The following is a 24,161-nucleotide window of genomic DNA, read 5'->3' as shown; positions in this document are numbered from 1 at the left end:
TCCATAAAAATGTTTTTATTCCTTATCAGTGGAGACTGGTTGTGAAAAGAGGACCTATTGTGAGCTTTTAAACAAAAGAAACTAGTAACCCTCCTAATTATCAGAGACACCAGGGTATCCTGTTCCAGGGAGAAGACAGCTATCAAACCCATCTCCTTGCCCTCTTGCAACACAGGGAAGTTAGTTTTCAGCAAGAGGCTAAACAAATTATGTAGATAAATGCTACTCCAAAGCAGCTGTCCAAGGGCCAGTGTTTTCCCCTGTTCCACATCAGTCTTCACCCTCATCTTTCATTTTCTTTTTTTTCTTCTTCTTTTTCTCTGTATTCTGCAAACAAACAAATGTTGCCATGAACAAGGCATAGTGGAAGAGCAAAGCAACACGTGTAGCTAGGCAACAGGGCTCAGAGCCCAAGCATCACCCCAGCTGCCATGCTCAGCAGAGCACAGCCCAGGCCATGTCCTCCCTCAGCTGCTCACAGGGCCAGGGAGGCTGTGCCACGCTGTTACAGCTCAACCCTGCCCTCAGCCCTGCAATGACACACACCAAGGGCACAAAATTCAACCCTGGGTTAAGAACAGGACTTCAGAATGGAGCAAAAAGCTGCGTTTGGTCTCATCTGCTCTGCTGTTCTAGAAGGTATCAAATCAGCAGGTACAGCCTCTGCTCCCTGCAAGTCCCAAAGTGGAGACAGATGCCTGTGGAATGGCACCAAGGGACACTCTTCCCCACTAGAAAAGATGCAGAGAGGGGGAAGACTAGAGCTGGGGGTGGGCAGAGGACAGGAGGGGAATGGAGGCATTGCAGTCACAAACTTTCCAGATCTTATTCTGCAATGCAAATCTTCTTGGACATAACAGTGGTGGATATCACAAAATAAAGTTACTAGAGCAAAACTATTTGCATGCCATGGACTATACATATAAGAATTTCTCCCCAGCCCTCACTCTACACTCTATGTTTTGGAGAGAACATTGCCAACAAGAATCAGGTAGCTGTGCAATTGTGCCTCACCTCAGTTATGGGGCTGGTGGGGAGTTCCTCACTCATTACCACCTCTTCTTCAGCTTGCTTTTCCTTATCCTTTTTCTTTTTCTTCTTTTTGACAGGTTCACCATCTTCTACAGCTGTCCCTTCTGTAGCACAGAAAGGACAAAAGGAAAGGCAGGTTGTCAGTTATTAAGAGTGCAAAAGGAAAAGCTACGAGACATCAGAGGATGCAATGACTCCTATTTACTGTCTGTGTTAACTTACCTGCAGAACAACTCCCCGCTATAACCAAAATATACAACTATTTCAGACAGTGGCAGTGTTCAGACAGCACTATTCCCAGCTCCTGGTGAATTCACATCATGCTATTCCCATATGCTGCTCCCAGAGTTTGAAACAAGCTTGCATGTTTTAATTTGTCTGCCAAATCACTTTCAAGTACTCCATCAGAAAAGTGACTGTCCACAGTTTGGCAAGTATTTTTACCAGCAACACAGGAGCAGCAAAAGGACTCTAAATCCCCCCTTAGAAATACACTTAGCCAGCAGTAGCTTGGTCACAACCGATTTCTCCATCTTGATGTTGGAAATTTGTTAAGAAGCAGACCAGTTTTCTTTACTGTTTAGATTGGCAAACACAAAGATCTCAATGCAACTTCAAGCATTTAATGCAGAAACACTTTCCTATCCTGGATGACAGGTATTATTTATAACATTATTTATATAAGCTGAGAGGAATGTCAATCAGGGAAAGATTTACTAATGACCTTAGAGCTACTTTTCAGAACAATTCATCAACAGCTGCCCTATCTAATCACAGTGGTAATGGAACTGTGATTTACCACTCACTTCCTAGAATACATCTCACAGTCTTAGGAATCTTGAGGTAAAGATACCAAGCAAAAATCATTACCAAGCTGACAGCCTATGCAGCAGCCAGGCTGTTACTGGAGCATACCCAAGTTAAATTTATTTGCACAGCTGAGTCAGTGCTGGATACTAAGTTTCACACAGTACTCATGACTAAGTTCTGAATGTAGCAACCACTGTCCTTCAGTAGCTACAAAATTGAGGCTGAAACCAGAGGTGTTTGTGGTATGTATCTCTGCTACTGGAGGTTTGACTCAAGACGTCATTTTCTCACCATATGTCTCCCAGGAAAGAATCAATTTCATTTTCAAGAACATTCACTCACCACTTACAAAAGAAGGAGTTCAATTACAAAAAAAGACCCAAACCACATAACCTCCTAACGTCTTGATTGTACATTGTCACAAGTTTAGTTCCTCAAGCCAGAAGAGGGATTATATGAGTCAAAAATAACACTTCAAACTCTGCCTCTAACATTAGCTTCAGACAAAAAAAGTTGGCTTCAGGGTAAAAAATTTCTAGACAAGTCTACAGAAGAATGCAGCCAACACATGCAATTTTCTGACATTAAAAAACATACCAGAAAAAAAACAGCAAAAGATTCTAGATAAAAAACCTGGTAAATATAACTTTGAGTGGATTGTGGCACAAAATTCACAGAGAACAGTGTGCAAGCATAAGGCATTGAAAGCAGGTATAAAAATAAGTGTCCACACCTCCCTATGTATGACATGGGGAAAGTAAAAGTAGCTGAAAAATAAGCATTAACTATATTAAAGCCACATTGTATAACAGGAGCATGCACATTGTATTTTGCTATGCCACATGTTTTTACTCAGTTGGATTGGTAAGATATGCATTTCCAAGAAAAATGTTGGGTGATAACCTTGAAAAATAATTTCTTGTTATTACCCTAGATATCATCAAGTCTGACACAGCAGGCAGTGGAACCTGTCACAATTTACAGTGCAGATGATGCACTGGGCGCTCACAGGCACTGTCACTTCTCACAGCAAGCAGCAGAGCCTCTCTGAAGATTTCAGCTGCTGCCTTCTAGCAAAGCTCAACACAAGACCTCACATATTTGTACCTAGCCAGAATGAGGATAAAGGCTCCAGGGGTGCTGGTCTTTTCCCTCTAGGTGCAATACTGCCAAGTCAGTCAAGGCCAGTGGGGGTTTCTTTGTGATACACAGCAGCTGACAAGGAAACCAATAGCTTTGACTCAGGCACAGAAAGCAGCAGCCTGAGGAGCAGTTTGACTGATGGCCCTGGGAGTGCTGGACATCACCTGTAGTAGTTCCACTCACCATTTCCCACCATTTTTGTCTAAGCTTTTACACACAGGCCTGATGTCCTGGTGTACCCTCCCTCCTCCAGACAATGCTCCACAGAGTGTACAGAATGAAGTCACACTGCCTATCAGAAAAGAACACCCTGGCAAGCTGTTGCTTTTGTATCTTGCAGGGTTCACTCCATTAACACCGTTAACTGAAGATATTTCTCTTTTCAAGAGATACCTTCCCAAGTCACTAACTGCTACTACATATCCTGATGCTGAATGCAAGCTGAAGGCTTCCCTGAAGACACTGGCTAGCCCTGCTGGTGGAATGCATTCTGTTTGGCCACATCCAACTTCAGAGACCACAGTCACAAAAACACCTGTCCTATTTCCCTTCACCAACATGAAAACAGGTTTTAACAGAGAGCTCCTGAAGTGGATTATAACTTGTTTCAGGCACTAATCCTTCCACCTGGTTTCCTGACAGGTATGAAAGGTGAATGTGTTTTGAAGTCACACCTCGACCCCTGCCAGTTCCCACCCAAACCACTGCCATTCATGCACCTGAAACAGGGAGAGAGAAAACACCACACATGTCATCTTGCAGTAACATTTACACTTCAGGCTGGCATAATGCAAAATACTGTCCCTCTTTACAACAGATATTAAAAGCAACGGTTTGACCAAAACTTTTCTGTGACAGCTTCCCACTCTTTCCTGTCTTTTACCTTCCTCTTGTAATACAAGCCCAACAAAAATTTCTGGCTAAAGAATGCCTTTTTTTCTGGGACTACTTTTCCCACCACCCCCATTTTTTATGCAGCTGCACAAACAGCATGGGGAAGGAGGAGGCAGAGACTTCTTTCACAACACATTGTCTGGATGCGTTATCTCTGACCAGGCAAAAGCTGAATAAAGCACTGCAGCAAAAAGCAACAGAGCCAAGAACAGGAGACATTAAAGGCTCACATGCATATTCAAGTGGATGTGCAAAATAAATCTTAATGCTGGAACATCCTCTGCACCCTTCTGTGTATTGTGTGACTTGCTGAACTCCTCAACCTTCTAGGACCACCAAGCCCCCACTAGCACACTCTGCAATCAGAGAAATCATGCTGCAAAACAGCAAGGCTATGCTCTGCCTAGCAGGTGTCAGGGAAATCCATGTACCCATGCTGGGTGCTCAAATATAATTTGCAAACATGCGGCAATGCTATTTTCAAGGGCACAAGAGGACAGGCTAAAGGGATTAATTCTGCATAGAAGTGACATAAGATAAACAAACTCTCTGGAAACATTTATTCTATAGCCTGAAACAACTGGCATAGTTAGCACTAATGCCCAGGTAGTCAAATAAAATTACCCAGTTGACAGAAAGAACTGGGAAAAAGTAGGAGCTATTAACCATACATTTGAAGAATGACCCATCCTTTTAAGGAAGAAAAACAATACATCTGAAGCCTGTACTTCAGGTGTGGGGAAATTTGAAAGACAAGCAGCCAAACAGCACAGATTTCAGTAGTCCACAAGTATTCTGGACACTACCTCCAGCTCCAGGATATCTGCTAAGCTCCACCCAGTCCCCAAATCCGGAAATAAAGTAAATGAAGCAAACACAAGCAGGTTTGTGTATAAAAGCACCAACCATTGAATAATAGAACTATGAACTGAAATATCCTCCTCAAACTACAAAAGAGCAGGCTGGAAGGCAATGTAATATTTCACTGCCTGTGAGATGTCAACACTTGCTTTGATAGTGCAAGGGAAGCCCAAGGGAACAATTCTGGCTATAGTAAGGGAAGTTGGTTCAAAATCAGTAGCTGGGAGAACACCCACATTCTCCAAAAGCAAATGGGCAAAGTTCAAGCCTCCAAAGTACTCGTGTCCTTTTCTCATTATGTCAAGTATAAGAGAACAAGGTGGAGCACAGATCTCAGCTTTACAGCACAAAGGATTCTCCTTTCTCCCAGTGTAACTTTACTTCTCAGCTGTGTTTAGATTCCTGCAAGTTGCTCCCTCCATGTACAGACACCATGGACTAAGTGGTGTCTGGAATGATCACACCTGCCATCACCTGAGCATGAAGAGGCACTGAACCAGCACATCTGCACTCTGATCCCCTAGAAGGGAGCAGCAGAGAAAGCAGAAAGGGCTCTGACAGCCTCACTTGCTGCAGGCACAGGTAATTGGCAAAAGATGAGTAGTTTGTGTCCATATCTGGCTCTGGATCTCAAAGAAGTGACTTTAAGTCATCTCCTTTTTCCCCATTTTTTCCCCTCCCAAGTTACACACTGGTGAGAACAGAATGTTTCTTAAAATGAACCATAATGTTAAACTAGATAGATTTTGAGCTGTGACTGCAAAACATTCTTCACACAGTAACTTATCAGAGAAAGAATAACTGTGGACATAGTTCAGTTTTAGCTCCCCAGAGAATAACAATTGTTCATGTATTACGTAAATTCAGATGGAAATTTCCAAGTGTCATTTCAAGTCAAATTCTGACCTTTTTATATGTTGGGAGATGCCAGAAAACACTTCTACACAGAATAAAATAGTATTCTTGAAAGAAAATAGGGCAAGTTCTGGTTTTACAGAGAGCAGCTTTTCTGTCTTCAAGATACTAAACACAAACCTGCTGAGCAAGAAATTCTGCAAGAATACGAGTAGAGTTTTGTTTTTCAATGTTCTTATACATTTACAACTGCTTGTAAATTGACTGCTGTCTGGTGCCAGTCACTTTTTTAAATACACTGCCATCCTCAAGGAGAATACCCAGGTACTGTGGCTGGCTGTAACTGCTAAGCCCAACTGCAGGATGCAAACAGCGACATGGCAGCAGCACAAGCACAACAACCAACCTTTCATCTCTGCTTTGAACTTCTTTGCTTTCACTGAAACCTCTGTGTCTTGTTCATCCACCTCCTGAATTTTGCGCTTCTTGGAAACAACAGGAAGCGTTGAGTCACCAGAGGGGTCAAACACCTTTACTTCACTGTAATGAAGAAAAAAGTTTATGCATTAAGAAGAGCAAACCTTCAGGGAAGGCCCTGCAGTTGAACATAAACTTTCCAACACAACCTACCAAGAATATTTGAAAATCAATGCTGCTCAGCTAACAGAGCATCCACAGGTAGTGAGGCCCTCCCTCCAATACACAGGGCCTTTATCAGTAATCATGACTACGAAAGAGATACTCCACAAAGTACAACAGTCTGATCTGTCCTGCTTTATACCTGTTCAAGGCTCTACAGGGCACTTGAATGACCCATTACATTGATTTCTCTGCTGCTGAAAGCCTATCCAGCATAGCCATACGGTCACAAGCACACAGCTCCCCATCACTTAGAGTAGTATTGCATTGTATTTGGTGTATTACCCCATAACTGTACCCTAGGGGTAATAATAGACACACACACACACAAAGCATTAGAAGTAGCTTTACTTCTTTTTCTACACTGCCTCTTCACCATTACACTGAGAGGGCAAATTCACAAGGCAGGGTAACATTATGGCTCATTGCTGTAGCACCTGTATCACTGAATTTATGGGACATTCAAATATCAGTGTCTGAAACTGCCTCTTCTCAGTTAGTGCATGCTCATTTGTTCAGCTCCACACTCCTCTACAGGCTGTACAGAACCAGCCATGCTGAAATCCAGTGCTCTTTAATTGGAACTTGTAAGGGGTAACTGAATCATCAAACAGCAATGAAGAAGTTCTTTTCTTATTCAGAACAGCATTCCTACTGAAGAAAGGAGAAGTTTTAAAACACTAAGTCTAAAATATTTCATCCCCAGGCACATAATGGACACCTGAACTTTTCTAAAATAGGAATCTGAAGAAGACACCTTGCACAGGTTATAAAAGCAACTGAAGCTGAGTGACTGGGCTGAGAAGCATGTGGTAATGCCAGCAGACAGTACCATCAACTCATCCTCTAAACATGGGAAATTATTTTTATGGGTATTAACACTGCATATTGGTAAAGAAATTGATTATGCAGCCTTTTGCAAAAGGTGGACTCTGCTTCAGATAAACCCAAGTGAGTGCTCAATGGCTTCCTTGTCATTGTCATAATACTGCTAATTAAAACCAAAACCAAACCAAAACCCCAAAACCATAAATAAGACAATATAGCATCTCTTGCATTTTTTGGACAGCATACAGAAATATTTCACTTGAATCTCATCTCTAAAAATTAACTTGCATTTAACTTCTGATACATTACTTGAATTTAGCTAATTCATACAAAATCCATAATTCCATACAAGACTAAGATTCTTGCCCATCTCCTTAAAACACTATTTTAGCCTAACATGCCCATGCAGCAGTACTGCCATTTTTGTACTACAAGGACAATTTGACAAGTACCGAGTTAGTTTCCCTTTTAGGTAGCCAGACTATGCCAAACAGCCAGGAATTATCTTCAGATTCTCCCCAAGCCTAGACATGTTTGCAAAGCATGTCTAACAGCAGAAACATGTCCTGGCAGGAGTTCATGATTCCTCATTTCCAGAGGTCAAACCCCAGCATCTATGTTGTCTCTTTAACAACCTCCTTTCTCAGCTCCTGCCTCCTGACACACCCTGATGCTTCATTTACTGACTGACACTGTCTGCAAAAGCTGCTCCAGAAATCACAGCCGTCACTACACTTGGAAATGCCTGGCATATGGAAATAGAAGTCACAGCTAGACTCCAGAAAGATGTTTGGGGGCTGCAGATGGGTGCAACAGTGCTAATTTTTCCTCACAGAATGAGCACTACAACCTGGTTTTGCTGAGCTCTTGCCCTCTCTACACCAAAAGCTCAGCAAAATAAGCAGGGCAAGCTAAGCAAGAAGCCTGCAACCAAATTAAGCAATAAACCCAGATGTCACAGCACAGACTAATAATACCTTGTTCAAATCCTCAGATGTTCAGCTGCCCCAGTTGCAATTAACAGAGTCACTTTGGGCACCAGAAACTGTTCTAACAGCGTCCAGAGTATATGAACACCTTATTTATTGCTTAAGACAGGTTACTTTATTACATACACAACTTAAATAAGGAGATGAAGCTTTGCTCAGAGCAAGTGGTGTCTAGTTTTTTTTCCTTTTTTAAGAATAAGACGGTTAAGTAGGTCTCTAGGACAGCTTCCATGGCAAAGAAATTAATTCATACTCTGATTTTCTCCAATTTATTTCATTTGGAATTGTAATAAATAAACCTGCTATATATTAAGACCCTGCTTTTTGGGGTGCTGCTGGTAGCACCTAAAGTACCTAAAGTACTTGCTATCTGATGATGACAGTAATTTACTATTAGAAAATCTGGGGAAAAGGAAATTCTTACTAGCAACAGAACTTATTAGCAATGTTTAAATAGCATAGAAAATGTTTTCTGGATCTTAGGGCAACCCAGCCCACAACCAAAAAGCTTTTCAGAAATAAAACCACAGAGAGTTATTTTTACCCAGCAAGCTGAAAGGAAAAACTATTCACCTCTTGTTTTGATACTTGTCTGCCTTGGCCAAGGCTTTTCCAGTGCCACTAATTCTTCTTATCTACAAGAAAAATATAGATAGGAAAAACAAATTACTCATAAGGAAAAGAATTCACAACACAAGTTATTCAGCTCTTGAAATGGAAAGACAGACATGTGTTATGGGTCAAGCTCTTGTGTACTGGCATTAGCTCTACACCTGAGTGTAGAGTAGTGACAGGGAGTGAAACTGAGGTGAGGAAGGCTGAAGTGAGAATGGCCTTCCTAATGCTGCTCTTCAAGGGCCCAATTCAAGTAAGGTATATCTAATACTGGATCAAACATACAACAGTGGCAGGTTTTTCTGGGTTTTTAATTTCTGCTCTAGTAATGCCAGTACTAGAGCACTGGCATCAGGTCTAGCTTGGAAGGCTGAACCCAGCTGTCATTCACAAGATCCCATGCAGCAGCCAGCTAAAAGAGGAAAGGGTCCCTATGTACTCCCAGCACCCTGTGTTGATGGCAACATGGAGCAGCAGGCGTGGAGAGCCAGGATACGCATCAGGTGGTAGGAGGGCAACGCAGCAATTTGCAGAATAACATCTTGCTTTAGCTACAGAGAAAGCTCATTAAGACTAAGCATCACCAGATTCTGCCCAGATTCCAGGAACCAGGGTGGAAAAAATATTGAAACAAATACTCCTAAGGTAAAGAGAAAGAAACTATGAAGTAATTAATCCTTGCAATTCATAGAGATGGAGGGAATGATCTTATTAATCTTCATCACTATCAAGATTTTTCAGTATAAAGCAAATAAAGACACCCTGTAAAGAAGAACAGCTGATACATAAATGCCTGCAGCCAACTTACACACCGGGCCACTCCAGCCAAAGTTGGGAGAAACTACAGGGTAAGGAGTGACATGCTACTGAGAGAAGAGTCAAAAAGCAGTGTCAGGAAATCATACCCTGAACAAGAATGACAGCTTCATGCAGCTCTCTGTAAGACTTACCCCTCTCTCTTCCAAAAGCCTCAGCCTTGTCTCTACTTTTAGTCTGTTCTCAGCTCCCATTTCAGCACTGGTGTTCTCTCCAAGGGCATCGTAACGAATAGTCAAGGCAGTCTTTGCTGCCAGCATTCGAGAAATCTGGAAAAGCCAAAAATAATATTAAATGCTAGGACTTAACAGAAGGCAATGATTCACTCTGATCTGGAAACCATACCCACATTCAAAAGAACAAAGTAACCATTTACGACCAGTGTTTAGTCCAAAAAGTAATTAGTGTCTCATACTTTCAACACTGAAATACTGTTAATGTAACACCTTGCTTCCTTGATAAACAGAGGGAAATGTCTGAGACAGCAAGTCAGTTATACATATCCTACTCTACCCCAACCTTTAGACCAGGTTAGCTGGAAATTACACCCCAGACTTTCTCCAAAATTCAAACACACATTCATCCACCTGCATAATGAAAGACTAAGCATTAAGACCAAGCTGTTAATACCTTTAGTACAAAAAGAGTCCAATTTTCAAGCAAGACTAAAGCCTTTAACACCTTAGTTTACTATCACATAGAAGAAAATAGTAATATTCCCCTTGAGAAAGCCACTGTTACATCCTAACTCATCTGGAATACACCTATTATTGCTCAGGTATGTCAAACAGACAATCCTATTCCTTTTTTTGAACAGGAGCGAACAATATTCAAAGATTTGTAGGACAGTGGTATTTTCCATGTCATCACAAAGCAATACAGTAAAGCAAGCCATGGAAAAGCCTCACTGTGAAGCTCAAGATATTAATGCCCTGGAAAAAGCCAAGCCAGTAAAGAACTATGTAAATTACCTTTCCTTTATTTTTGGTATTGCTTTGTCCCACCAGGGAGGCATGATAGATAAGGCCAAACTTAGGTGTGTCCCTTTTAGTCTTCAGTGCTCTGAAGAGTGCCTTCTCAGCACCCAGCAACTGAACTGTAGAAGCTGGATGTTTTGCCAGATTCAGGAGGGAACCTAGAAAGAGGTGACACAGCAAGAGTAATTTGTCAGAGAAGCAGCTAGGCTAGAGTCCTGCTTTTGAATAGTGTAAGAAGCTCAGATCCATCTGTTTTCATAAAAGCTGTTTCCCACTTGTTTCCTGAAGGACAGGTAAACCATTTCAGTCTTTCATGCCTCAACTGTCTTGGTTTGATTTGAGCATCAGGAAAGAAGGCTGACTCAATAAAACATATTCCATTGGAATAATGCCTACTCCTGACAGTCTGACAGCAAGAACATTTCATCACAAAACTGCAGCACAGATAACTGAAATAAGGCTGCTATCTTGAGCCAGTCTGACTATAAATGCCTGGTGCTGGTTTTATACCTCGGAAGTGACTGAACTACCAGCAGGAGGCTCAGTAAGTGTCTCAGAAGAGGTAGTGACTGAAGTTGCCCTCATATTCCAAAAAGAATTCAGGCCAACTGAGAACTTTGTCATCACAGACTACTACCAAGCTCATGCTGGTATTCTCAAGATTCCTGAAGTGCTGCCTTCGCCCTATTTACCACGATATGTGCACCAGGCCTTACATAATGCTGTTAGCTGACCAGCTCCTCAAAGAAAACCTCTGAGGAGGTCACCTAGGATTCATTCATGTTGATCACAGTAACCCACCTGCATGAGCAATGAGCCTTGCTCCCACTAGTTCTCCCACCATGACAGTGAGATTGGGAGCAATGGCCATCATTCTGTTCTTCAGGTAGTCATAGAGCTGGGTCCGATACTCAGAGATTTCAATCACCTGGCACAGACAGAGTTTGGTTACAGGAGTCAGTATCAGCTGACCAAAAAACAGAAAGAGATAAATATACTGACACAAGGAAGTGCTGAGAATTCCACTGTAGGAGACTAACAAATTGCAAAATGCAAACAGCCAAGAGCCAGAGTTATGGGAAACTTTATATAGGGCATACTGCCAGAGCAGAGCTACATCCACAAAGTATATTGGATCTGTTCTGCTTATTCCCTTATGCAACTTATTTTCTCAGCAAAACTCCTGATAAAAGAGCTGATAACATGCCAAAGACAGAGAAGCAGAACAAAAATACTTAGCAAGTATACTTATTTTCTTTAGGACAAAACTCTGGAGTATTCAGTTTTCACATAAATCTTTGCCACCATTCTCTTGAAATGGGATACGTGCTCTTTACTTGTTTCATACAAACAAACACAATTAGAATGCACATAAAAAAGCAGCCTGGTCTAGACCAAGAACAGGAACTCCTAACCCTGCCATTCCTGGATCACAAAGGGATCCAACTGACACAACTGAAGTCAGAGGGTGTTTGCTCACACACGGCCCGGAAGAGAGCAGGGTAGAAATCCTAATTCTTTTGGGGCTTCAGTGGTCCATTTTTAATCCAGGGTTTATCACCTAGCTTCCACAGTGACAGATTAAAAAGAGGTGATACAATGCTATTACCTCAAATTCTTGAAAGTACAATGATAGAAAAAATTCCTCCCAAAAGTAAGACTGCCACTTTCAGAAGGCCTTGTGCAGGCATCAACAGCCTGAGATGGCTCAGATGAGGTAGTGACTGTGCACCCTCATGTCTGAACATCAGGAAAGCAACAATATAGGAATCATCACTGCCATCACAAGAGTTAGCACTGCCCTGGGAAAAGCTCTCCTTGGCAGAAGTGGCTCTTCTGAGCTGAAACAGAGTCCTACTGCTATCCATTCATGTGTACATACCTGATCACAGAGATGGATTATGTTGTTTATGTCTTCTTCTGATACTTCTGTCCCCATTGAAATCTCAGCGGCAGCCTTCACATCCTCCTCAATCTCCTCTGGTAGGATGTCAGAAACATCAGAGGAAGCAAAATTGCTTCTGTCTCCTGTGGGGGACAGATGAAAGCATATTTGTGCTGGGGGCGAGATGAACTAGCAAAAAAAGCACAGAAACAGATGAAGATAAAAGGCCAAAATAAACACAGTGAGTCAAGTCTGCCATCACACTATTTCAAATTCCTAAAATGTATGTCAGTGTTCTGACTTTGTGCTTATACCAACTAGGAATGGTTGGAAATATTCAAATTGAAACTAGAAAAAAAAACCAAAACAAACCAGGAAGTCCATACTGCATACTTCACCTTTTCAGTAGCTGGTTGCTGCAAAATTTTCAGTGACAATATGTGAAGAATAGAATTCCAGGAAGCAGTCACTTACCACTAACCAAATCTATTTAATTGTTTCTACAGCTAGGGGGGAAAAAGCTCCTATAAACCACAGGTCTCTCTCTGGAACTGCAAGCTTCATTATTACAAAAAACCAACCAAACAAAAAATAAATCAATAAAAAGCACATGAGCCCAAGAGGTGAGGCAAGTGTCCAAAATATAGCAGTCATGCTTCCTGCTCTTACAACTAATTCTACTAGCTGCTCTCTTCAAGAACATCCAGAGACAGGCAACACTTATCTTTACGCAAGTTTTTTAGGAGCTAATTTCCAAACTGGTCTGCTGATTGTGATTCTAAGATGTGCTGGTGGTCCATGAAGGACTGGTTGGTGATGTGGCATTGCCTTTCACTTAAGTTTCCAAATGGCAAATTGCACCAAGATCCAGACGCAAACATACCCTCTTTTCCTGCTGGCCCCATCTACCCTGCTGCTGAAGGCAGCACTGCTCAGGGTGATGGCAGCTGGATGAGCAGAGTGGGTGTCACACCAGTGCCACTCACTCACATGGTGCCCACTGCCATGCCCTCGCTACTCACCGACTTTGCGCACGCATTTGCAGTAGGTCAGGTTATCTGTGATGATTTTGCCCAGCTCAGGGAAGTGCCAGCCATACCACTCCCGGCAGCGCATGATGTAGTTATTCAGCTCTTTGTCCAAGTCATCAAGAAGTGCTAAAGGAAAGAAGGATGGAGTTCTTTTTCTAAAGGGGCAAACTAACAATGTGGTACTCTCAAACCAACCAATAGTGTAGAGGGAGATTACCTGAAGCATTTCACTCTATAAATATTGGAATAAACCAAACTGCAGTATACTTAAAAGTCTTTACTTCCAGAGAACTGTGTAATACCAGCACAATACTATAGAAATGTTGGAATTCCTGTAAGTGTGGCCTCAAAGTTTTATCACTGGGACCATCTTGGACAAACTCCCTAACAGCTGCAAAGCACATTCCCCTAGAAAGAGCACAGCAGCCAGTTCTCCTTCCTCTTAGTCAGCCAAAGTGCTACACACAAGGTTGATGTAAAATCTAGGCATCCAATTAAATTTGAGGAAAAAGTGTTTTACTGGTAACTAACTGATCTGGTATTCCATTACTTGATTTAAAAGAGCAAGCCTTTTAGTTGCTGTTATAATATAAATATACCAAATACAAAGCCAACGGGCTCACCATTTACTAGATATGACAAATAATCAGATTTATAGTTTATTAGAGTAGAGCACCTACAGTATACATTGCTAGAGAGCCCCGAGGCTAAAATATTTCCTGCTAATGCAATACCAACATTCCCATCTGTTGTCTCAGTGGTAGTGACGAAGGAACTGAATTACATCATTAATTTCAGTTTAACTACGTTTCATCATTGGCAACAGTCTGGGAATTAATATTCCAAACAGGATTCCTCACCACTGCTTCACAGCAAGCATGCAGATTATGATGTGTCTTTCAAGTAAAAATGAGGAATGGACTTTCCTAGCTGCTTTAACAACTTCAGTCGGTTTTCCATTTAGAAAGCAGGGGACAAAATGCAGCATTACACATGGCAGTGTGATTTACACACCTAACGTAGGAGTCCATTTCTACATTGCCCTCTATGCAAGACACCACCTAAATGATGGCTCAGAAAATGCTATCCTGTGGGGCCCATTCTCACAGCACCACTCAGAAGGGAGGCATGTGGGGAAGGAAAGCCCTTAGAGGACTGAACTAACACTGCCTGTAGTTCAGCTGATTTCTATGCTAAGGAAAAGTGCACGCCAGTTTATTGTACTGCCCTAAAAATGTTCCTGCTTGTGGAAAGCCCTATTGAGAAAACACACTTTATGCCTAGATGAACATCAGTGCCTAATTTACTAAGACATCCTAGGAGGAAATTGACAGCAATACTTTTCTTTAGCCAATGTAAAGAAGTCAGCTATCCTGAGCCAAATCCATTAATAATTTAAGCTCTAAATATACTTACAAATTGCCTGGATAATCATGGTATCTACTTTGTCTGGGCTGAATTTCAGCTTGTATCGGGAAAGGCTGAGGAGACACAAATACAGTTTCATCAGCATCCTGACATCCTGTTACAGAATATGCCCCACCTGTTTCTTTTTAACACTAATACAGTTGTCCACAGGTTCATTGAAACCAAGTTCAGTTCTGTGCCACTGACTGCTCTCAGCTGGGGCCAGAAGCCACACTGACACAGGCTTCACAACAGCCCTGACACCAGTCCCTCCCACACCCTATGACCAGGGTGAAAGTGAAGGTTATTTGCACCACCTGCTGCAGACTGAACATGAGTGCTGTGGCAGGAATTAATTGGCTTTTGGTTTTTCTGCATGGTTATCCGCAAAATGTCTTTGTCAACAGCATTTCCAGTTGGGCAGCAGCTGGAAGCAATCCACAAAACTGCACCTCCCTAGAAGCAAATACCAGCAACACTAATGTGAAGCAACAAAAGAAACTTCCTGGAACAGATTCTTACTGTCTGAGAAAGCCCATTACCATCTGCCTTTAATGTTATGTTAACAATTTCTCTGTAAGCTACAGTGAAAGACACTTGCTATCAATGAGGAATTGCATCTTAAAAGTCCTTTTTCAATATTAATGCCCATTTTCTAAGCAAACACACTTTTAAGGAATTGGCTACAGCAAAGCATTTCTCTAACTTGCCAATGGCTTGTGACAGGACAAGCTCTTGTCAGAATAAGGATTAAAAAGTTACTCGCTAATGGATGCTTGATCCCATGGTGATCCAACAACTTGGTATTTAACTACTGCTCCAGTAAATCTAAATAGCAGCAAGAACAACCCTGCATTTAATATTTGCATTATCTATTATATGGGTATTTATCCTAGCAGAAATCATCGAATTGTGGTCTCCACCTTGTCTCTTAGCGGCAATGGAGCTTTAAATGATTCCCTTGACTGCTCCAAAGACAGTGAAGAAGTATATCCTGAAGTATATAACATGAAAAGGAAAGCTACCAGCTTCCATTTCGGGTGAAGATGAAGCCTTTCCCTAAAGGGTGGGTGCAAACTGAAAACCCTTCCTTTGTAAAACAAGATTTCAGATACAGAAGTATCTTGACTTACAGAGTATGAGACCATGCCACATACTCAGAAACACTTCAAGCAGCACAGCACAGGCAGGGACACAGGAGTGGGGCAGACAGGATGAAACAGAGTTGCTGTAGGAACTCACCTGTGTGCCAGACCCAGGCACATTGCTGCCATCTCTCGAGAAGGAAGGCCTGTAATGAGCCCTTCGATCTGTGAGCGAATTCCTCTCATCAGCTCTGTAACCATTGGGCTGTGTATACAACTCAAATTCAGCTTCTCCTGCAGGGTGGAAATCAATGGTCCAAAGTCAGGCACAACACAACATTCCTCTGAAGTCCTTCTTCCAGCAGCCTTACATCATTTTAACTGGCTTTCCCACTGCAATCCTGTGATCACACAAGTTTCATCCATTTTTGATGTTCAAGGTAGTGACACCCCCAGTTCCCCACACAGTTAATATTCCACTTTGAAGAGCAGATTTATAATTAATGCTCTATCTGCTATGTAGAACATTCAACTTAAGATTCAAGATTTTGAAGTTTACTAGAAACAGTTTGGTCACAGAAAGAAAATTCAGAGGTAGAGAGTTAGGGGCTTTGTGTCTTTTACAGAGAACAAGAGTGAACAATTGGTTCATGTCCTTGCTATTATTCACTTTAACGTTAAGCCCTCATTTTGCAGCCTACACAGTCTCCTAAGACAGCACGAGGAGGTTGTCAGAACAAAGTTCAGTGGAACAGGGAGCAATTGGACATGAGATGAGAAACTGGTATCTGACACCTAGGAGACACTGGAAAAAGCAATCCACTTTCACTGAACCTCCTTCTTCCTCTGGGCAGGCAAAGACCAAGAGGTGTGCACAGCTGCCTGCACACTGAGGAATGCACAACAAATGTCCACTCCCAGAAAGACAATAAATCATCACCCTACTATTGCTGCATCTGTTAGTGAGGAATATGTGTCTGCCTGGCTTAGGTTTTTTGGTTGGCTCCTCCCTCCACTATTTTTCTGGATTGGATAATTAGAAAATTAATTTTTCTACGTGCTGGCTTTCTAACCAATATTTAAGAGAGAAATCAAGCAAACCTGAATACCTCAGTGCATTCTTACCACATCAGTCACCTGTGTTCTCAAGACAACATCTTCCCTGTACCCATACTAGGATTAACTATCCTCTATGCTGCAAATACAGCACTGGCAGCATGATCCATTGCTAGCAACTGCAAAATCTCTGGAATCTGACTGTAGCATTTCAGTAGCATGAGACAAAAGAAAAAACAGCAAAATCAGTTATCACCTTTATGACACCTCCAAGTTTGGCATCTGCCACAGCCAACTGCTCGTGGGCATCTTTTGCCACTATCTTCTTGAGAATCTTCTTCAAGTTCTTGCTGAGCTTGCCTTCTACAAGAGCTGTGGATGCTGCATAAAACAAAAAGACCAAAGATGTTGTTTCTTTCCCCTTCTAAAACCTGTAAAAAAATTACTCCTAACTTCATGTATTTATTTTAACTGTCCGCAGCAGCTCTTGTCTGAGTGGCAATACTACTTCACCATGCAATAGCTAAAAATCAAAATAGAAGAAAATTATACACATCCTCCTCTGAAGGCCTAAATGAAAAACCTTTCTCCTAGTTGCCTCTCCTTGCTCCATATGTTTTCAGTTCTATTTTTGCCAACTTTGTTTAAGGATCTCTACAAACAGCATGCCATATGCTGTAGATACATGTTTAACATTTCCAACAGCAAAGTTAGATGGGAATATTTTGTGCATAATTTAATTAACCAACCATTTGCCAGGTCCCTTAGGCAGCAACCATGATAGCCTAAATTGAGTAATGGCTTATTTGCATTCTCTGGTGATGATAATGTACTATCTAAAGCCCCAGGAATCATGCCAAACTGGACAGTCAGACAGATCCTTTTAATACAGCATGCAGACAGGAGAATCCTTAAAGGATGTTCTTAATTCTTAAATATTAATAGATCTGTAAAAGCTTTACAATCCCACACAATATATTTTAAGCAGGCAATTATACAACTCTGAGGGTCAGCTCTGTGCCCCACTGAACTTCTGGGACTGATACATCTCCACCACAGTAACAGCAGCTAGTGATTTTTGGTTTCCAGAATCCAATGACGTGTAAAAGTAAAATCAAAGTGCTGTGCTGAGCTTCCTCTCAACCCTTCTGCAATGTAGATAATTTTCTACCCTGCAAGCTGGCCAATAGCACCTAAGCCCTTGAAACAGTTGTTGTCATCTCATTGCAGAGGTTCCATACTGTTGTCTCCTCATCACAAAAGTTTCACACCTTCTTGGTGTTTTCTCATGGGCATCTCCTCAGAGCACTGACTCTTTCTTCTTCACAAAGCTGCCACCTGACTCCAGTTCCCTTCTCAACCAGCCACCCCACTCTTTTATAGCACTCTTCTTCTCATTGCTTACAGCTGTGGCCTGTTCCAGTCAGGCCTGTTCCCAATTCTTTGCTAATTGTCCTAGCTGCAACTCCTTAGGGGCAAGATTACTTTCTACACTGTCTTTATTTTCTTATTTTCTATCCCCCTACAAACAGCCACATACATAGTCCTGCCTTCAAAATGAATGAGCCATAAGTAGTCTGAACATCTCCATTTCACAGGTAAGTCAACTTCAAGCAAAGTAGTAGAAGGTGTTGGATACTTTTGAGGGTTTTTTAATCAGCCTAACAATACATGAGCTGAATCCAATCCTATGCAAAAGCAACATAATCCAAAAAAATATGCCACAGAGAGGAACATACAACAGCTTCAATCTCAGCTCTTTTACTTGCATCTCATGTTTGATGGTTGTGTCTCCATTCTTGTTTCTTTGCTTCCTTTATAAGCTACCCCTACTGCATCAGAATATGAAGAACTGATCTTTAATTATAAATGTGACCTGGAACATTCACCTACTTAAGTCATACAGCACATTCAGCAGTAAATCTCACACCATTTCTGAATTATTGCCTAGAATTCCTACCATTTCTGTTCAAACCAGGCCACACATCAAGCATTTACGTGCAGAATTCTTAAAAAATATTGAATATAAGGCTTTCCATTTTGCTTAAACTCCTGAATATGAGGAGAACGCAGATCTATCTTAGGCTGAAACAGGCACAACATGTATCCATAAAACCCAGGTGGTTCTAGTAACGAATGTTCTCTAATACCTGTCTGTTGTCTCAGTGGTAGTGACGAATTGTTGACTCAAATCAGTGATACTCAGCTTCAACAAGAATCCATCATTGACAACAGACAGGCTACATGTATCAGTCACAACTTACACAGTGCTCATTTGTAAACTGCTTAAAAATATGCACTGAAGGAAAAAACTACGATTTATGACATCTTTACTGCACTATAGACTGGATAGGTGACCTCATAACCATCAAAACCAGCTCACTTTTAAAAAGCTGTAATTTAAAAGTTAAGAAAAGAAAAAGAGCATGGACACAGGCAAGTAATGAGTGAACTAATGCATGATAGAGATTTGATTTTTTTGTAATAATAGTGTTAACTCACCAGCAAGTGCTTCTGTTGTGTCTTGAAATTTTTCAAAGTGTTTCAGCTTTACTCTAAAGAAATAAAATAGAAGTGTGTAAACAAGTGTACATAAACCACATGCTAGAACCATTTTATCATTTTCTGCCTCTGCTCCTCTCTTTTCCCTATGGCTTCAAGAGAGCAAAGATCAATATGCAGACCCTTAAAAGAGGACTGAGAGCACTAAACTGGCCAACCGAGTCTAGTGTGACGCTTCAGCTGGGTCCCACAATCATTACATAAAGAGGAAAAAAAAAGGAATTTTGATTTGGTATTTCTTGGACCAATATCACCAGAAAACCTAACCTCCCCCTTTTTGCTTTGTAGTTCATATTTAAAGACAGACATCATCCATTTAAATTTCAACACTGCACCCTGACTGACTGATGATAGCATCTTTCCACTCATCTTCAAAAGGAAATGTTCTGCCTCTGTGGAATGCAGAGCCTGCACAGCTCAGATTTAACATGCTTTTCAACCAAATACATCTTCAAAGACTTTAAATTTGAACTGATTCATTGCCCATGAATCCTCAAGTCCTCCCCTGTAATTACATGTTAGAATACAAGTTCTGAGCTGAGTTTAAGACAAACAACAAAAATTTCTTTAAAGCCCTAAGTGCTGACCAGAGCCAAGAATCATCTGAAGAGTGTTTAACCACCCTGTGTCAGATCCTCAGGCACAGCTTCCCTCTATCCCTCACACAGCCCGTGGTGTTGATATATAGTTACACTTAAGAAGCTCTCTCAATCCAGTAAATTCCTTGTCAGGGACAGGCATTTAACTAATCCAGCTCTGATTAACCACTGCTGGTTGTGAGTCAAGTATCAGCAAAGGAAGCAAGGTCACAGATACAGCTGAATACTTGAGTTAAGCATTTGCAGATCCCAACAAAAGCTTCAGGCTTACACTGATGCCTTTTCAAAAAGGCAAAAGAGGAATTATTTTTATCAGAGTAGAGATCCCATTAAGAGCCACATCCTGTATAACAAGTGCCCAAGATGATGTTTCCAGGACAAGATTAACCACATTACAGACAGACAGATGTGGGATATTCTGGCCTCTGCTCTAAGTACTGCTACAGAGCAGGATAAATATGAAATGCACAGCTGGCTCAGATGCATCCATTATAATCAAAGCTGGTTAGAAATCTTCCAATAAAACCACTAGACAGACTTGGAAAGAACTCACCATTGTCCCCAGCTTTAGGGCAATTTGCTAGAAAGGTCAGCTTGATTAGTGGACACTGCAATCCCTGTGCAACAACACTAGCTCCCAATTCAGTGATTTACGTAGTTTCACCTGGATTAAGCTTTGTTTTTACCAAAAGAATTTCCTGTGAGCACAAAAGCCTGTCATTTCACTGACACTTCCAGCATTACAAGCTTGGATGTCCTTGTCAAAGCATCCACATCACCTTAAAATATTGTTCAATTTTTTTGCTTTGGTGACACAGGGTAACGACTTCTACTAAATTACACTGTAAAGCATTTCTTTCACTTTGATATTCCATTGTAAGCATCTCAGAATATCTAATTTCACATTATCATTGCTCACAGCTTTTACAATACTGAAAGCCAAAAATCAGTACTTCATTCTGAACCTCAGCTGTGCGTAACTACAGGCAGCCACGTCCTTCCACAAGCCACACTATCACCTGTTGTCATCTCATTGCAGGGGTTCCATACTGCTGTCTCCTCATCACAGAAGTTTCACACCTTCTTGGTGTTTTTTCATGGGCAGCTCCTCGGAGCACTGACTCTTTCTTCTTCACAAAGCAGCCACCTGACTCCAGTCCCCTTCTCAACCAGCCACCCCACTCTTTTATAGCACTCTTCTTCTCATTGCTTACAGCTGTGGCCTGGTAAAGTCAGGCCTGTTCCTAATCTTTGCTAATTGGCCCAGCTGCAACTCCTTAGGGGTAAGATTACTTTTTATACTATCTTTATTTTCTTATTTTCTATCCCCACACAAAGCTGCTTACATTTTGTTTGCTTTTTCAGGAGTTTCAAATTCTTTCCACAGACTATCAACTTCTTGAAGCTTTTTCTCATTCAGAACCTGCAGGAAAAAAAAAAACACAGCACACAACTATATTTAGTTCTTCAGCACAGGAGACCTGAAACATTAACAGTGCATCCAACCACTCTACAGTAGTTAACATGATTGAGTCAACAAACTCATCTTCAGTGATCTCTGTTTCACCATTCTCACCCAGCAGCTTTACCCTACTAATAGACAATAGTGCAACATTTTTTAAAGCAAAACCCTCTTCTTCTTTATCAAAACTGGGCTTGCTCCACCTCCTCTACAAGACTCGCTCACTTATAACCACAGTGACCCAAACCCAAATTTACCACTGCTTTGGAAAAATAAGACATCTGGGAAATCTAACAGAAAACAGTGATCCCCCAAGTGATTTTCATTAACCAGAGCTAACCCAAACAAAAAAGAAAACATCCCTGTAAAGAACAGTCAGTCACCACAGCTTGGTCATCAACCACACCAACAATTACCTAAGAGGCAGCAATGGCTCAATCCCATCTCTGTACACAGGGAACCCCCTCAGCTTTTAAGCAGCACAAGATTAACACTTACGCTCTTGGAGCCTGTAAGCATTTCACAAAATGCAGAGTGCATGGCAAATTCACAGAAAATGGCTCAGGAGAATAATCAAAATCTTTACAACACTGTGTTCTTTACATCTCACTCCTTGTGGTTTTGTCCCCACAACGCAAATGCAATGCAATTGCAATTTAACCCAGTGCAGAAATCACTCCCAGTATCATGAATTTTGCTCCCTGGAAGATTTTTTAACTCTGGTTGAAGGAGGTTGTCTTTTTTTAAACTCAATTAGTAGCTGAGCAAAGAAACCTAGCAATTAACATCCCACATGACTGCGAGGCACAGCAAAACATTGGAGCAACTCTTTTCAGCCTCCATAAACAGACACGGGCACATAGAGAAAATGAAAGACATAGAAACTGCTAAAATCAAGACTGTTAGTGTATAAAAATGGATACACGCCTATGGATAACTGCTGACAGCTGCAGCAAACACTGCAGCACCTCTGCAGATACCTCCCTGCAGTTCTCTCTGTATGTTCTTCCTCCTACCTTTGCTTCATGCCTAACCTACCTTCAGAAATTAAAATATTAAAATTTATATTAAAATATTTCCTGAACTGCATGGCTTCACCCCAATGAGGAGAAAAGGTTTCAGGGCAGAGGAAGGAAATACCGTGCTCCACAGAGCAGCAAGGGTGCAATTCTGCTGCAGGCAAAGGCAAAGGAAACCAGAGCCTTCCTCTCTTCTCAACTGCACTCATGTTCATGCAACTTAAACTCCAAGACTAAGTTGGAGGGGAAAAAATAAGGATATCATGATCAAACTTATGACCAAGCTAGTAAAACTGTATATGAAGCAACACTCGGGCAAGAGAAAAGCTAGAAAGGAGCACGACGCTGCAGCAACTCTAGTTTAGGCTTGCTCAAAGCCCCAGGGAGCTGCAGCCCGGAGCCACCCGGTCAGGAGGCTGGCAAAGCCCTGGGAAGGTGGCTGCTTGTTCCTCTGGGAGAGCGGTGTCGGGACACGAGAATCCTGCGGGGACCCGCACCGTTCCCGCGAATCCTGCACCGCTCCCGCGAATCCCGCTTCCAGGCACGGCCCGGGCAGCGGCCCCGGGGGCGCCTCCCACCGCCCCCTCCCGCACCCGCGGGGCTCTGCGGGAACAGCGAGGGCACAGCCAGGAACAGAAAGGGGTCAGCGCTCCAACTCGGGGTGTCCCCAGCACAGGCCGAAAGGGGCACGGCCACGAGAGCAAAACTTCCTATAAAATCCGGGCCGGCAGAGGGGAGGAAGCGAGGGCCAGAGGTGACGCTCGGCAGGCACCGAGGAGCTCCGCTTCTGCCCGCCGTGCACCCTCAGCCTCCTCCGGCAGCCCCTTCCCCGGGGCCTCGCTCACAACGCGGCCCCTCTGCTCCCACCCCCGGCCCTGCTCCCCCCTGAGGGGCCGCACGGGATGCGGGGACCCTCCCTCCCTCTCTCTCACCCCCGCCCGTGTTTCCCCATAATTCCCACCATAGGCCCAACGCGCTCCCCTTCGCCCTCCCTTCCACCCCGCCACAGGTCGGCGGCCGCGACCCGCGCCGCGACCCGCCGAGCGAGAGGCAGCGCGCGCCGAGCCGCAGCCCGCGGCTCACCTTGAAGATGGCGTAGCCGGCGGCGGTCTCGAACAGCACCAGCATCGCTGCGGCGGGCGGGGGGCGCCACGTGCGCCGCCGCACCGGACCGCGCTCAAGCACGCGCGCGCCGCGCAGCGGAACCGGAACAGGAAACGGCGGCGGCAGCGGAAGCGAGCCCGCGCGGGGAGCGGAAACGGCGGGGCCGCCTTCCGCCCGAGAGCCACGTGGCGGGGCCCCGCCCGCGCCCCCGCCGCGGGTTCGAGCCTCCTGACCCACAAAGATGCGGGAGCTGCCGGGGTGCCCCTGTGGCACCTCGCCCGAGCTGCCCTCACTTCCCCGGGTGCCGCAGTTGGCGGCAGGGTCGGCCACCGTAGATAGGACGCGGGTGGTCGTGCTGGCGATTTTGTTTCCCGAACGGATCCCGAAGCCGGTGTGAGCGGGTGGCTCCCTCGGCGACTCCGAGCCGGAGCGGCGGCGGTGCCGGGGTGCAGGCGGCGCTCCCGGCCTTCCGCACACGCCGGGTTGCGTTCT

At 43.1% G+C, this 24,161-nt stretch overlaps 1 protein-coding gene and 4 non-coding genes across 5 annotated transcripts; all 5 read right to left on the bottom strand.

Moving 5' to 3' along the window:
• NOP58 (NOP58 ribonucleoprotein) lies at positions 1-23,778 on the bottom strand. Its single transcript, XM_030952541.1, has 15 exons — positions 23,649-23,778; positions 21,431-21,507; positions 19,426-19,478; positions 17,180-17,304; positions 16,025-16,161; positions 14,792-14,856; positions 13,367-13,501; positions 12,342-12,487; positions 11,261-11,387; positions 10,454-10,617; positions 9,617-9,751; positions 8,625-8,686; positions 6,002-6,135; positions 1,015-1,136; positions 1-327 (listed from the first exon to the last, which is right to left on the bottom strand). Exons 1-15 carry the CDS (start codon positions 23,691-23,693, stop codon positions 271-273), a joined length of 1,584 nt encoding a protein of 527 aa, XP_030808401.1. The 5' UTR covers positions 23,694-23,778; the 3' UTR covers positions 1-270.
• Positions 11,008-11,093, bottom strand: LOC115906048. The gene has a single exon (XR_004060900.1). It is a non-coding gene; the product is annotated as a small nucleolar RNA SNORD11 (small nucleolar RNA).
• On the bottom strand, positions 12,161-12,244 carry LOC115906049. Its single transcript, XR_004060901.1, has one exon. It is a non-coding gene; the product is annotated as a small nucleolar RNA SNORD11B (small nucleolar RNA).
• On the bottom strand, positions 14,118-14,205 carry LOC115906052. Its single transcript, XR_004060904.1, has one exon. It is a non-coding gene; the product is annotated as a small nucleolar RNA SNORD70 (small nucleolar RNA).
• On the bottom strand, positions 19,074-19,162 carry LOC115906051. The gene has a single exon (XR_004060903.1). It is a non-coding gene; the product is annotated as a small nucleolar RNA SNORD70 (small nucleolar RNA).
• Positions 23,779-24,161: the final 383 nt, after the last annotated feature.

The sequence above is a fragment of the Camarhynchus parvulus genome, chromosome 7 (assembly GCF_901933205.1).
Source record: "Camarhynchus parvulus chromosome 7, STF_HiC, whole genome shotgun sequence".
Lineage (NCBI taxonomy): Eukaryota > Metazoa > Chordata > Aves > Passeriformes > Thraupidae > Camarhynchus > Camarhynchus parvulus.
Note: the sequence above shows the minus strand (reverse complement) of the source record. Positions and strands in the feature narration are given on the sequence as shown.

Excerpts from the sequence above, each read along its gene's own strand:
- NOP58 (XM_030952541.1), bottom strand. The coding sequence starts at position 23,693 with ATGCTGGTGCTGTTCGAGACCGCCGCCGGCTACGCCATCTTCAAG. Across the intron at positions 10,618-11,260 it reads AAGGCTCATTGCTCATGCAG|GTTCCCTCCTGAATCTGGCA; the intron begins GTGGGTTACTGT and ends ACCTCTTTCTAG. Across the intron at positions 9,752-10,453 it reads ATACCAAAAATAAAGGAAAG|ATTTCTCGAATGCTGGCAGC; the intron begins GTAATTTACATA and ends TGGCTTTTCCAG.